Raw genomic sequence first — 15,919 nt, 5'->3', positions numbered from 1 at the left:
GCCACCAGGTCTCCCCCTCTTTCAAAAGTTGTGCCCTAATAGTCACTGTACCCGCGTATTCTCAGTTACAACACATGCCACTGGAAGTTCCCCACGTTTTGTCTTGTTAAGCAAGTATGAGCTAAACAGAATGTGCTGAGGGGTCTCTGGGAAATGCTAGGATAGTGGAAGGAAATAAAATGTCAATAAACAGAGTTCAGGTCTGAAACTGCAAGCCCAGCAAGAGGATACAAACTCCTTAAAATCTCACATGTCACAGACGGTCAGAAGCTAAGTGCCGTCCTCTAAGTGTATCAGAAGGCCAGTGTTGCCTGCCACCACCACACGCCATAATGGCTGTGGGAAATCAGGCACTGCCCACTACTGCTGCCTGAGAAGGTAAATTTTGGTTTTCTTAAAAGAGTATTGGCCAGGGAATTTTTTTTTTTTTTTTTTACTTTTGATAGTCAAAGAAACTTGTGTTTTCAGTGACCAGTATCAGATCTGCTGAATTAAAAAAAAATATGTAAGAGACTGCCTTATGTGTAAGAATCAATTTATTTTAGAATGCAATACAAATATAGAGAAAATAATTTCCAAGGACAAGCTAAATGAATCTTTCACAGATACTTTTGGTTCCATTCATATTATTCTCCAGTAAAATAACTCAAAAGCTACTTGTATCAGATCTGGAGCCTAAAACTATTTCCATTATCATTTTATGTATGTGGTTGAGTTATAAATTCATTCCCATTTGCTCTTTCCTTTCAGTAAGCAATAACATGCACGCAAGAATAGATTCTGGCATTTTACTCACGCAGAGGACCATTTAAAGGGTTTTTCATCACCCACATCCTTAAATTAGAACTTCTAATATGTATTTTTTTAAGATGCTTGAGTGCCATTTCAGTCTCCGTTTGTACTTCAGTGGAAATAATGTAAATTAAACAAACATAAAACCTGTATTAAATCACAGCTGAGTTTGGGAGCTTTCATAAGAACCTCTGTAAATTATATTGTAAGTTATTACTTGGCTTAACTTCTCACTTTTTTGCCACACCATTTGCCCCTCTTTCCAAGCTGGAATTTGAAGTCAATAGCGAAGTGGTGCTCATCTTGATAGATGTTAGGAATATCAACGAACAGCGGTAAGAGGGGCAAGGCTGCATTTAGCAGAAAACACACCCCAGTCTGTGTCTTTACAGACAAATGTAAATCTGAGGAACGAATTTCAACAGTCTTGTAAAATATGGAATTTGTGTGTTGCCCTCTAACAAAGTGAAATCCAGCCACAAATCAGAAACAAGTGTTAAAAACAAGTGCTGATTATGAAGCTTTTGCAAAGGTAATTTTGAAGTTGTCACTCAGAGAAATAATTTCCTTCATGAAAGATCATAATGCATTGCATGTCACTTCCTTGAGGAAAGCAAACACTTAAAATGCAAAAATAAAAATCGCATTTTACTTTTAAATGTCTAATAAATTTATCCCTGAGGAACGAGGAAAAAAAAATCAGGTACATTTAAATCATTTTATTGCACTGGAAGCTGCCAATTCGCCTGTGAGTTGTTTCATTGCAGATGAAAAGAAATCAAAACACAGGACAGATGTTGAACAAACCGCATTTAAGTTCTGTCACACACTGGCATTTTCCAAGTGATTTTGGCTCCTCTATTAAATAAGGTGCATTTTGCTTGATTTTGAGAAGGGAAACATCAGGAAATATTTAAAGGCCAATTGCTGCCAATTAACTTTGATCAGTAAAAGTTCTATTTGAATCTCTGAGATTCTTCTCCTGTCTGAAATAGCATTCGTTTATAAAACCTAGCAAAACAACTACTTGATGGTTAATGCCTGTTGGCAGTCGTACCACAAGCTTGCGTAGCAGCGAGAGTTAAATAAACAACTGTCCCTGTGAAGGAGCAGGCAGTGCACTTACAGTTGTGTTTTGTCATAATGGAGATAGGTGAAAACAATGCTTTTCTTTGTTAGGAATGCAACTAACTCAGATGTGTCTGTCGCCGTCTATTCACGGTGAGCCAGCCATCCTAGAGGTGCTTCCCCCAATAAAATCAGCTACAGTTAAGACACGAGATGTTCTCGCAGTCCAAACAGCAAAGGCATCTCCAAACAACCAGACTGGACAGACATACACAGGAAGGGACTGGTAGGGACAGCGCAGGCAGTTACATAGCTTATGTCTGTGACAGTTTAAGGACACACATTTCAATGGCGCTCATGAAACCGAGACTTAGAACAATTCTGAGAATCACGCTTGTTACTTAGGGATCTTGCCATCAACTTTTAATCATGTAGGGTCCAACTTTAAAATGTAATTAGCACAAAAGGGAAACACGCTGCCTTATAAGCCCTTTGGCTCAGTATTCCAATTATATGTTGAAAAGAGCAACATCCAATCATTACTTCAGAACCAATCACTTATCTTCAGATATGTTCCACAAAGATCGTGTAAAACAATTAGAACTTACTTCTAAGTCATTGAAAAATAGGTGTGTGTCTGCCAAGTTGAAAATCATCTCTTCCATTCGTAGGCCCAGGGAAACTGAAGTAGGCGGATCCTAAAAGAAGAATTGTATACGGGTCAGGAATTTGTGTAACCATCTCACTTAAAGGGAGGCAGTGACAGGAAAGGTGTGGAACATTTATCACACCAGGAGAACTGCAAGTCAGCTCAACAACATCAGCCATCATTGATTCCACATGGAGGCTCAGTGACCTCCTGTATGAAAGGTGCTCTAAGCATGTTACTAAGAATCATAAAGAAACAGCTTACACCCCAAGTCTTACAAAAATAAAGTATAGGGGTCTTAGACACAAAGAATAGAGAAAGGTTATGCCCCAATCCGTAAAGAGGATCTGTACTTACTGTCCAGGTATCAGAAAATATAGTCTAGAATACGTTCCGAGAGGCAACAGGTAGGAATCCTAGTTTGGATGATGAGTCACTACCATTTTTGCATGTATTCAGACTGCCTGCCCGATTCCAGTCTACTCAAACAAGGGGGTGGTGCCTGAGCTGACTACTTGGTACCATGTTTGCTCTAGGGACTGATGCTGAGACACAGGTAGGCACAGAAGAGTCAGCATCATATAGAAGGAAGTGCTAAGCCAAGAGGACCCCATAGCTTCTTCAGAAGACTTCAGGCCATGGCCAGTCCATCTGGCCTAACGCCTCTGTCTTAATGATATCTACTGGTATTGATTAAGATGGGAGATATAGAGGAGATTTGCTCTTTAAGATGATTCTGCATTTTTAATATATGAAATTTAGGAACCAATACACTTTCTGGTTGCAGTCATGTATGCTAGAAGAAAATAAATCCTACCTAGAAAGTATACAAGGAATAATATCAAATCACTTTCTGAAACTTTTATTGGCACCCCCATGGTGCTTTATGTATAGAGTACTTTAACGTTTTCCAAAGAATAATAATGTCTTATAAAACCATCATATAGTTATATTTTATTATCACAATAAATCTTTGGAATAAATACAGAATATACCTAATAAGAGAATTATAAATAGACAATTTATACCTTCAGGTAGGCCACCCACCTGGCAGGTGTACTCTGTGTCTCCTCATAGTCTTTGAGTCAAGAACATAAAGTTCAAAGAAAACAACATTGCTCTCTATCACTACAGCCCAACATGGACAATGTGCGCTTCCTGTATTATTTTCTCATTCTATTGCTGGTCTCAAGACTTGCTCACAGCGTTGACTACTGCCCGTGTGCTCAGCCAAGCATGAACTGGAGCATCCACCACAGGATTCGGCATCCTGTTGTGAGAGGCCATGCCCAGTGTAGAGGAGGAGCCCTAGATTGAGCAGCTAGGGCCTCCCTCTGCTCTCCAGTAGGATAACAGGGCAACAATCACGTAAGGAGTCTTGTCTCTCAGCTTGCCATAACCACACCTTCTTTACACACCAGGCAGAGAGAGGGAACCGGGGATAGAGGGGGTGGGGAACAAACGCTGCATTCTTCTTAGGCCAACCAGCTAAGCAGGGACTGCAGGGCAGCACCATCGCCCCACCCATTCTGCCCGTACCGCCCACTTTACTAGCTCCTCCCACATTGTTAGCCCCATCAGAGCACCACCTACTTCCAGCCTTTGTAGAGAGATAGAAGGGAAAAGAGCATGAAAGTCTGAAATGATGGCTACTCTAGTGTCCCAAATGATCAGCTAATTGACTGACAGGGGAGAAGAGGCAGAAGACAGTATGGTCCAGAATTGGAGAAATAAAAACAATGCCTACGTTCTTACTGTCAGCTCATTCAGACTCCTTGCCTTCCTAAACATTGTCCTTGTTTAATGCCTCCTAATCTCTAAGACCCTTCTCATGCTATACAAGAAGTTAAAAACAGTTTACAAATAAGTAAAACTAACTAACTCATTAACTCTTGGGTTTAGAGGAAATTGTTCGCAAGGATACTGTCAGTAAATATCCTGGAAGAAACTAACACTCAAACATTTGGAACAGAAGAGATCATCAAGAGCAGTCCAAACAGCTGCTTGAACTAAAACGGAACACCAGAGTAAAGTGTGCAGAGGGCCTAGAGCAGTGGCTTTCAGTCTTCCGAAAGCTGTAACCCTTGTAAAACATACGCATCTTCACATAGTGTTGACCCCCAACTATAAAATTATTTTGTTGCTACATAACTGTAATTCTACTACTGTAATGAGTCATAACATAAATGTCTTCTGATATGCAGGATATCTGATATGCAACCCCCGTGAAAGGGTCGGGCGACCCCCAAAGGGGTTGAGACTCGTAGGTTGAAAACCACGGCACTAGAGGGCTCAAACCAATGAAAACACCTTGGCTTGCCACAGAACACTGCCAGCACGTCTTTTTATGTGGTGTGGGCAGAGACTTACCATATCTATTTAATTGCCAACCGTGAAATGCATGTACCTCCCAGTCCTGCTGCTGTTTAAAAGCCTTATTTCTTCTTGGTATGGTTGCTTATTTACATGAGGCATCAAAAGAACTACTCTCTCACTCGTTACTACGGAGTGGGCTTTAACTTTTTTTTCTTCATACTTCACACAAACAGCTTGCTGGTTGTTAGTATCGTTCTTTCATGGTTTTTATACCTGCCACATCATGGTGCTGTTTAAGAAACATTTCCTACAGCAAAAGCACACTTTGGCAGTTGGAGAAGAGGGGGGAAAGTTAGACTAGGAAGAAATGTACTCTGCAGAGAGTAGTATTCACAGACGTCTTTGAAGTAGAGTCACACTAAAGAAGCAAACAAAATGATGAACTAGTCTTTTCCCCTCCCCTCCCCTGCCCTCCTATCCCCTCTCCTCCCCTCTTCCTCTGTCTTCTTTGCTTCGCTTTCTTTCTCTTTCCTCCCCCACATCTCTTTCCCAAATCTAGACCCTCCCCAGCTGTTACATAAATGCAGAAATACAAATAAATAAATAAATAAATAAAACACAAGTTTGGCCAATGACACAATTTCTCTCTCCTTGGAGCATCCTCTGATGTTTTCTATGCTCACTCTACATTTTGCAAAGCAAAAGTCTAGAAGGCCCCTCCTCTGTGACATTCTTAACAACTGGATTTATGCAGGGAAACTGACCAGTCAAGTGCAAACACACCTGACACTGTTTTCCCCCAGGGAGACTAGCAAATGGGGAGGGAGAGAGCCTGCATGTATTTGCATAATCAATGAGTAGTGGAAATTATCTCATAACAGGTTTTATTTTCCTATCATACTAAATATCTTAATACCTTTATATTTTAAAATATGCCCAGTGTAAATTAAATGCGAAGAGGGTTAATCCTGTATAATTAATAAGTTAGTTTTAGCTGGATGGCTTATTTTGGAAACTTTAGGAGAAGAAACAAAACAAAACAAACTCTCCACATTCTTGGACCAAAAGTGAGACATGGAAATCACTATGTCTTTGGCTTAATTTCACTTTTCTTGAAATGTGTACTATTCTTGCAATAACAGATTCCAGGGCTGCAGTTATGAAAAATTTAGAATTTTGCTCTCTCTTCAAAGTAATATCGCATTTTAAGAAAAACTCATTACTAAATGTTTCCATTGTTCCAACAGACCATCTGGGGCATTTGCCACTGTTGTCGACTCTCTTCTTGGCATTTCTAAAGCACTGCTTTCCCTCATACCAATTGTGAAAAATTTAGAGCATTGCCCTCTTCAAAATAACATCTCATTTTAAGAAGAACTCATTACAAAGCATTTCCATTGTTCTAATTGACCATCTGGAACACTCACCACTGCTGTCTACTGTGTTCTTGGCATTTCTCCTGTTCTGCTGTCAAAGACATGTCACTCTTTTCTGGGTATCCTCTTAGAGTCAGATCACTCATCTTTTGGTTCTCATCCATGGGACTCTGGTCTCGCCTATTCTATAGTCAGTCCAGGCTACCATGAGACCCACAGATCCTTCAGACCTCACCCATATCGGAGTTGAGATATTGACTAGAGGACCTCATTTCTATCAGCTATTGTTCCCCTGGGATGACTATAAAGCATCTGAGACTCAGTGTATGTCAAGTCAAGTTCATTGTATTTCCCCAAACCTAATGTAATTCCTTCTTTACAAGAGTGGTACCCTACTAACCTCACACTGTGGTGTTTTCATAACAAACAGCCTCTCCATCCCGACAAATTGCCAATCACAGCATCGTGAGGCTTCAACCTGGACTTTCCATCTTCCCTACCTTCCCACTCCTTTGCTTTGTGGAGTGTCTCCAACCAAGGGTCTTTCCAGGTGTATCCATCACTGGGGGCCATCTCACAAGCCATTCTTCTCCCACTTCTTTTAAACAAACATTCACTATTATATCTCAATCAGAAGACCCACAAATGGCTAATTTTCATTTACTTCTCCAAAGTATGTCCTGCTTGTAGTGTTTGTCATTAAATACTTTCTTCAAAAGATAAGTAGTCAGTTAAATAAATAGTATTTAGCTATTTGTCATAATATATAATATATTTAGTTAATATGTTCTGTATATATATAACCTTAAATGCATCAATTCAGATGCATAATGAATTCAAATACACAAATGGTATGTGAATTTGAATATATGTTTAGATATATTTAATTATCTCATCTTAACAAAGCAAGTAGGTCTGATGAAAATCCTCACCATATGACTGAGGCAGAGGAACTGCCATCTAGGATCTGTCTACAGATTGAGTTTTCGGACATTATTATACTCTGGCCAACCTGTGCCTTCATGCCTTGTTTCCCCCAGGCCTGATTCAATGTACCCATCCTTGTTTTTTCCCCCAATATGTTCTGCAGTAATATAGGAGCAAAAACATTTTATTTGCCAATTAAATTTTGAAATACATGACCAGTATCTGAAAAAGTGTAAGCAACTGAAGCCATTCCTACTACTGCTGTTTATTTCAATTACTAATATTATAGCTGTGTAATAGTCCAAACATAGGACTCTAGGCCATGGCTACGAGGGATACATCAATATTCCACATTTAGTCTGGATGTGAGATTCGGGCTACTTAAAAGCAAGAGCTACCCTAAGAAAACCTGTCCTCTGAATTTCATTAGACCAAAGTTAATGAATCATTTCTACGGATCTTGTGAGCCCTCTAAGGTCATATGGTTAAAACCTTGATCCACAGGGTAGTATGCTGGAAGACAGACAGTGGTTGTCTCCCCTGGGAGGACATCAAGTCATGTTGGGCGTGTATTCACTGTGGACGGTGGGGTCATCTTTTTAGTTTCCCAGCCATATGAAGGCTGGCTTGCCTTTCACAAATTTCTCTACTATGATGTGCCCCCTACCCAAAATAATAGTGCCAATCATTCTTGGATGGCTGCTTCCAAAAATGTAAACCAAAACAACCCTCTTTCTTTATAAAGAGATTATCTAGGCACTTGTTACAATGTTAGAAAGCTAAGAAAGGTGGTCACCTCCAAGGGCTAATGCTAATGTGTAGGGAACCCTGAGCTCAATTCTGTTGTAGTCATGACAGCGAGGCACATTTTACAGTATTTTTACACATCTTTCCATGCCAATATTTGTACAAGCCAAAAACTGACCTCGGCACAATAATTAGATGTCTTCATTTCTTGCTGGAGGAACAAACCCAAATGAATGGCATATAAATCTTAATTGAAGAAGAAAGAAAGAAAGCAGAAGGAGGGAAGGAGAGAGAAGAGGGAAAGGAAACTATTGCCAAAACAAAGGAAGAAAAACACTGGACAAAGACACTCCACAAAGTCAAAGAGAATGGCCTGAATTTAGTGGCAACAAACCTCAAATTCACAGCTGATCCTAAGACGTTCTTGGATCAACAATAAGGCAAGGATATTGTTCTCACCGTATCTACTGAATTCAGTACTAGAAGTCCTGAGTAAAGAAATTATACAAGAAGGACAAATGAAAGGCACTAAAATTGTAAACGAAGAAGCAAAAACAGACTTAGTTTTATATAGAGAAAAGCCCAAAAATGCTAGAAATAATAAATTCGGCATAATTTTAAGATTTACAATTAACACTAAAATCAACTGTGTTTCTGTACACTAATAGTCAATCAGGAACAGAAACTATGAAATCAATTTTATTTACAATAACAACTATAAAAGTAATCATGTAGCTATGAAGAAGTCAAGGGAAAAAACACTTAACACTTGTGGAGTATAAGTGGAAAATTATTATTAAAAGAAATTAAGTTAAAAAAGATAGAAACACATAGAAAAAGAAATGCTATGCTCATAGATATAAGATACAACATCAAGATGTTAATACACTCAGGAGGCAGAGGCCTGTGCATCTCTGTGAGTTTGAGGCCAGCCTGATCTACAAAGAGAGTTCCAGGACAGCCAGGGCTACACCAAGAAACCCTGTCTCAAAAAGCCAAAAAAAGAGATGTTAATACATACTAATTTATATAATTAGTCCATTTCATACCAATCATTATTTTTTATAGAAATAAAAAAGCAACCATTCTGAAATGTACAAGAACCTACAAGTGCACTTAAGTAATCAAAAACAGTCTTGAAAAACCCATCAAAATCAGCAGTCGTACACTGTTAAAGTTTAAAATATATTATCCAGCCACAGTAAACAAAACAACAAGTTTTCAAAATAAGTAGAATTTTGCATTAGCGGAACAGAAAAGGGCAGAAATTAATCCTTGCATGCACAATTAAATTATTTGTAGAAGGGGCATTAATTCCGTCTTCTTTACAATTCGATAGGGGTTTTTATCTTAACACATATACAGATGTTCACTTACAATAAATGAAAGAGCTAAATATGAGTGCTAAATTCCAAGTTGTTTAAAAGAAAACCTTCAAGTTATTGGCTATGGCAACGATTTATTGATGTGGCATCAAACAGGCAACAAAAGAAAACGTACAGATTTGGTATCCTTAAAATTAAAACCCTATGGGCATTCAAGAGAACAATCAACTGAATTCAAAGGCAATCCATAAAAAGAGAAAAAAAAATACCATGCAGAATTCTTCTTGTACCTGGTTGCAGGTTAATGACCATAATGCATAGAAAACGGCTTCAATTTCAAGAGCTACAACAGCCAGGATGTGGGACAGTGTTGATTTTCCTTTGCTGGGGACACTTTGGATGGAAAAGACTTTTTAAAATATTAAATCACACATAAGACCATTTTACAAAGGTTTACAAAAATCCTCCTGAAAAAGGGCATGCTGGGAGTTGAGTAATCTGTATCCAGAAGTGAGAAGCTTAGCACAACAGCGGAGTTAAGCCTCCCCTTGGCCTGTGCTAACTTGGCTTGTTTCACTATACAGTGCTCTTCCCTCGAAACGGGAAGGCCTATGTCTGTATCTTCATCTCATTCACTTGTGACGCCAGGGTCACACTGCAGTGGTGACCAGCTGTGGAGGATAAATCCTAGTGTACTTTAGGAAGCACGGGGTAACACAAGAGCTCCTCCCTACATTATGATTGCCCGTCCTCCAATATCCACAACACCAGAGTTATCATCTGGCCTCCATCACTTCTAGGAAGCAGCCTCTCACGGCTAACATGGGCACACAGGATGCCTCCTTGCCATCATTAGTCCTGCCTGCGCATACCCTGCAGCCTTCCTATGAGTTACGTGGGGTGACGCTGGTTTCATTTCGCATGAATAGTAGACTGTTGAAGCTTTGTTCATCCCTTTGGAACAAACACCTGTATAAGAAGTTCCCTGTGGGCAAACCCTGCGGTTATGTGCCTATAAGTGTACAGGCTATTTGCATCTCAAACTAGGGTAGTATGTGGTAGTGGCGTAGGAAGCTGTGTGTTCCGGGTATAAGAGTAGCTGCAGCCTGGAAGGTTTTCTCTATGCCCTTGAAGCAAGCCACCTATTTGTTTGTTTGTTTTATTTTGTTAAGACAAGGTTTCACTGTGTAGCCCTGGCTGTCCTGGACTCTCCTTGTGGACCAGGCTGGCCTCAACTCACAGTGATTCACCTGCCTCTGCCTCCTGAGTGCTGAGATTAAAGGCATATACCACCACCAACCCGACAAGCAAACCACTTATATGCAGTCCAATTTTTTGCTTAACCTCATGGACGTTTTAATGATCATCAACTACAGGCTAGCTACTTCCTCTACAAGCCAGGGCTAAATACTGGGTACATCTACTATTTCTACTCAGACTAATTCTTTCACTGAAGTCTTAATGTCTAGGTAGTCCTAACAGGGCATTAGCAATGGATATTGCACAGTAGTGAAACCTTAAAATTCTCTTGGAGCCCTGGGGCAGAAAGGACATTAGGTTTATTGTTACATGGAACTTACTTAATTCTAACGACTAAGTCCATGCCTTTGCCCCATCCTTGCATATTGAAAATGACAGCAGTTATGTCTTTACTGAAGCTGCAGTGTTTGCACATATTACTTGAACTTAAACGTTGTGCAAATAAGCACTGTTTGAGGATGCTAGGTCATCATCCTCAATTATCTTGCCTTTGTCAGCAAGCTATACTGCTTTAAGTCATAGCCCTAAGGTTAGCTTTCACGCGCTAAGGGGAAGAGCCAATGGCAGTTCTCTAATCGTGCTGACCAGAAGAACTGAGCAACTACAGTACAGAGTTGTTTGGTCACTCTCTGCAGAGCGCAGCTTGGTGAAATGATCAAAAAACAGATTTCAGTGCGTTTTAAAGAAATTAACAAAGCAGCCGCAGGCTTTACATAAGTATACAGATAGCCTTACATAAGTATACAGAACTTCCTATAAATTGAGCCAACTATCCAGAGCCAACTGGAGTGGCTGATCACAGTTCACACCACGTGACCCAACACACTGCTGAGCAAGCAGAGTACCTCCCGAGGGCCCTCTCCCTTCCTAGGGCTCTTTTCCACTCCTCTTTGATCAGTTTGGTTCTCACTTCTGGAGTTTTCTGCATGCACAGCCCAGTAGAAGCACATTCACTGAGCACACAGTGCACTGAATAACCCACCAGAAAAAAAACAGGGGAGTCCCAGCAAAGCCCACGCTGGAGACAGGAGAGCTGCACAATGAACACTGAAGTCACAAAGTATGAAGGCAAGAACCCTGCATCACTCCTCCCCGGCTAGCTGCAGGCCACACTATACTCGATTTTTAGTGGTAAACTCAAACCCCTACAGAACTGAGGCTGCTTCAGAAAATTGTTTTTATTCACTTTTCTCAAAAACAAAACAAAACAAAAACAGAAAAAAAAATCAACTTTTGGCTTGGTGTTTACTGCCTGAGACTCAAAACAAAAGAAAACAAAACAAAAACCCAGAAAATTGAAGGAAATTCTCCTAAATGTTTTCTGCATACAGAAGCAAAATATTCTTTTTCCTTTGTCTACAAAGCTTAAGTCTAGGCATTTCTCTAGGAAACCATCATAGCTCTGCATGAAACTGCATTTTAAAAAGGCACACCCTGAAATATTTAGGTTTGATTTAATGAAGGCTAAATATCAGAGTAGATTCTTGCAATCCAAAAGCCATTTCAATTTTATTAGAAAATCTTTATTATCTTTATTATAAAAAATTTGGAATCTTTAGGTAGCACCAAACACTGAGGAAGAATTTCATTGCTTGAGTGGCCTGAAAAATCATCCTGGTTCTGACAGACTCTGGCTTATGACCCATAGTTAATTAAAAACCAGAATATTTTACCAAATAAATGATAAGCTAACTAAATAGAATCAAAGCCAAAAACCCCCTGAATTTTGCACGTTACATTGTTATCATGGTCCTATTTCCCATGTACAGCATGTTTAAAATGCATGCCGTCTATTGCATTGCTCATCCCTACGTGTGCATCCTACTGTTCCTTTGAGATTGGGGCTACACCAATTCCTAGCAGAGGCTGCTTTGAACTGCAAAATAAAGTCTATTGAACGTATGTCACATTTTAAAGCAGCTGTTCATCTGTCTTAGGTTAAAAAGAGCTTCTACGAGACAATTTAACTATTGCAGAAACCAAGAGTAGGTACTCTGGATATGAAACTTGTATTTTGAATTTGGGCTCATGAATCTAGGGCTGTTTAATTCTGTCAGCACTGGTCCTATGTGGGCAGGAAACCTGGCAGGAAGCAATACACTGCTGGGTGAGGCATGAGGCAAACAATGCAAGCAGGCTTATGAGGGTTTGTCTCTCAGTGTGAAAACCTTGCTCAAATCAAGTGCAAATCTTTGGGAAATATCAATCAAATGAAAGAAAAAAAATATTTGTTTAAGCCCCTTAAACAAATCTTTATTTAGAATGCTAACACCACAGCCACAAACAAGGCCTTGCTGTCATTTAAAAATTCCCCCTATTCAGGGGCCTTTGTTTTGAGAGAGAAAGAGGCTGAAGAACAGGAAAGGGCAGTCGGAATACCAAAGCGCTTTATTTTTAAAGCTCCATGCTAGTTATTGACATGACAGAGATTGAGCGTCAGCTTTGTAAATCGTTCACTTCTCTGAGGAGAAAGAAATGTTGTGAAATGTTATTTCTTTTACAAAACATTGTAAAAATGTTTTTCAAGTGGTATGTTCTGTTTCTCTGCGCGCCCCCGCCCCCCTGAGCCCCGAGCCCTGGAAGCCTCTCTTCCTGGCTGACCCAAGCAGGGGCTTGTTCATGGTAGGAAGGCCCTCTGACTGGAGTGAGATAAAATGTATGTTTGGAGTTTGGAAGTAGTTCTATAGTCAACTGGGAAGTAATCCATGGGAGGTTGTACCCTCTTGAGGAGCAAATCATGGTTGAACTATTGCCGGATTGCATTGAACACAGAAAACCCAAATGGTGCTAATCAGGTCATTTTACTTGACCCTAGCCTGTGTTCATTTTCTCCTTACTTAAGAGACAGCCTGTCAACATCATAGAAATTATACCCTACTGCAGAATTAAGATAAAGACCTTCGCCACTGCAAAGATTACTTTCAGTTGTGAAGAAAACCCAATGAACCCCACACATGGGCCAATTGCCAGGCCATGGTATAACAAGGAAGGAAAATGAACACTAATGTGAGCCCTGCCAATTGGTCTCTACACTCAGGGCCCACAAGATGCCAAGGGCAAGACCTACAGCTAAATCCAATCACAGGGCCTATCGCGATCTCATTTGTGGCCACTCTCCTATCTCTCTCTCTCCTTTCTAGTGTTACAGCCACTCTTTAGGCCTTTATTCCTTCCTACCCTAAGCACTGAACAATGATTTTCATTGCTATCAGGTTAATCTCAGTTGCACATTGCCCTCATGTCATTACAGCGTGTGATATTGCTCATGGCACCCCCATGCTCACAGCGTAAGATCTTGGTACTAAAATTCTCCTGCAAGGGCAATGGGCCAATTTAAAGACTGCGTTATATTCCTGGTGTTGTTTGGTAATAGACTTACTTCCTTGGGTGAATAATGTAATTTTTTTCCCCTGCCAAATTCCTTCATAGAAAAATGAAGAAAGGAGCCTGGCGGTGGTAGCCCAAGCCTTTTATCCCAATACTTGGGAGGCAAAGGCAGGCAGATCTCAGTGAGTCCAAGGCCAGCCTGGTCAACAGAGCAAGTTCCAGCTCTGGCTAGAGCTGTTACACAGAGAAACCCTGTCGAGAAAAACCAAAACCAAAGCAAAACAAAACAAAAACATAGGTGGACCAAAAATATGAGACAACACCATAAGCTTTAGAAGCTGGATGAAGCTCACCAGTTTTATCATTGACATGTTTTCTGATTTCTCCAAGGCTGATCCTTTATGCTTTATAGATATGTGTTCATTTTGGTATATATTCTTGTTCTAAGAAATTATACATGGCCATCCATCCTATCCGCTGGATGCCCTTCCCAGTGCCCCGCCCCCCAAACAAGAAACAACAGATGTTGGAAACGCCATTCCCATCAGTACATTTCTGGATGCTCACATTGTTCTCCAGCCATCTCCAGGATGGCTTCCATTTTTCAGATGGGACGACTAAGCAGGTAGAAGTGACTTGAGTGTTTTGCAAAGCATCAGGTCAGGGAGATGGCCGTGGTGGTGGGCAGGAACAACGGAAGGGAAGCTGTTGGCATTCCCGCTCATTAGCTGCATTTCATTTCTCAGCGGTGAACAGCTAAAGCCAGGCTGTCCTGATGAAGGCAGCCAGGCAGTGTGTCCCTGTCTGTATTATTTGTACCTCAAATTCTGAGTTAGGAGAAAATTTATGGTAAATAAAAGGGAAAGAGAGCATCTTTGGATCAAAAGTGAAGACAAACGAAGAGAAGGCTCGCTGGGCATGTCTTTGATGTCTAAGAAAATAATGTTTCTATTTGTCTGTTTTGAGGGTTTTAATAAAAATATTATTTTTATTTACTTTTGGCTGTCCGGGAACTAGCTCTGTAGATCAGGCTTGCCTTCAACTCACAGAGATGTACCTGCTTCTATCTCCCAATGCTATGATTGAAGGCATGTACCACCACTGCCTGGCTTGTTTTGAGGTTTTTGTATTCTATGTGATGCCACAGCATCCAGAGGTTATGTTTGGAGCCATGTAGCTTCTTATTTTGACCCAGTTTAACATTAATGTACAAAGAAGAAAATGAAACCAGAGCCCCTTCCTTTGGAATATCCATCTCCTTGCAGCTCCCCAGACATAGGGTTGGTGCTCTCTGCTGAGCTGGTTGGACCCCCACCTCCCAGGAGATGTGGAAATGACTTTTGGGTCCACAAACTGGTCAGAGTTGAAAACTACTGCTGCGAACGCTCCATGTTCACTAAACTCATGGGCTGCTTCTTTCTGTGTAGAGGGAGAGAAGTCATAGCAGAGCCGTGTGCTCCTTCCAGCCCAGTCTACAGTGTCTCACTCTTTTTAAAAAATATATTTTATTAATTTATTCATATTACATCTCAATTGTTATCCCATCCCTTGTATCCTCCCATCCCTCCCTCCTTCTCATTTTCCCCTTACTCCCTTCCCGTATGACTGTGACTGAGGGGGCCTCCTCCCCCTGTATATGCTCATAGGGTATCAAGTCTCTTCTTGGTAGTCTGCTATCCTTCCTCTGAGTGCCACCGGGCCTCCCTATCAAGGGGACGTGGTCAAAAATGGGGCACTCTTGCAGCTCAGCTTTTTTTCCCTATTGACTGATCGTTGATAAGGACACGAATCCCGGAAATCTCTACACATTGAATTTTGCATCACCAAACCTTGCTTAAACAAAGCTTAGAATATACACTCAAGAGTGCTAAATAATTGATATATCATGGAGCTTGGATATGGCATTTTTGGTAGAATTCTTGCTAAGCATACCAGGGGCCTCTATATGCTTGGGTCTCCAGCACTGCCCAAACCTCCCACAACTCAGGAAGACGAAACAGAAGGATCAGAGGTTTAAGGTCATCTTTGACTACACAGCAAGTAGAAGCAAGTCTCAAAGAGAAAAATTTAATGTGTTTGTACTATTAAGTACTAAGACTACTTTTTAAAAAGCATCTTTTTTAATGGATTTG

At 40.5% G+C, this 15,919-nt stretch overlaps 1 protein-coding gene across 18 annotated transcripts in view; it reads right to left on the bottom strand.

The window, feature by feature from the left end:
* EYA1 (EYA transcriptional coactivator and phosphatase 1) overlaps positions 1-15,919 on the bottom strand; it is a 166,983-nt gene that overhangs the window by 39,125 nt on the left and 111,939 nt on the right. For all 18 annotated transcript variants that reach the window (XM_084792197.1, XM_084792199.1, XM_084792186.1 and 15 more), the window contains one exon: positions 2,469-2,558. In XM_084792197.1, coding sequence (XP_084648323.1) covers positions 2,469-2,558 — 90 coding nt within the window. The remainder of the gene's footprint in view (positions 1-2,468; positions 2,559-15,919) is intronic.

The sequence above is a fragment of the Acomys minous genome (genome assembly GCF_964271855.1).
Source record: "Acomys minous genome assembly, chromosome: 1".
Classification (NCBI taxonomy): Eukaryota; Metazoa; Chordata; class Mammalia; order Rodentia; family Muridae; genus Acomys; species Acomys minous.
This window is presented reverse-complemented; position numbering and strand designations above follow the sequence as displayed.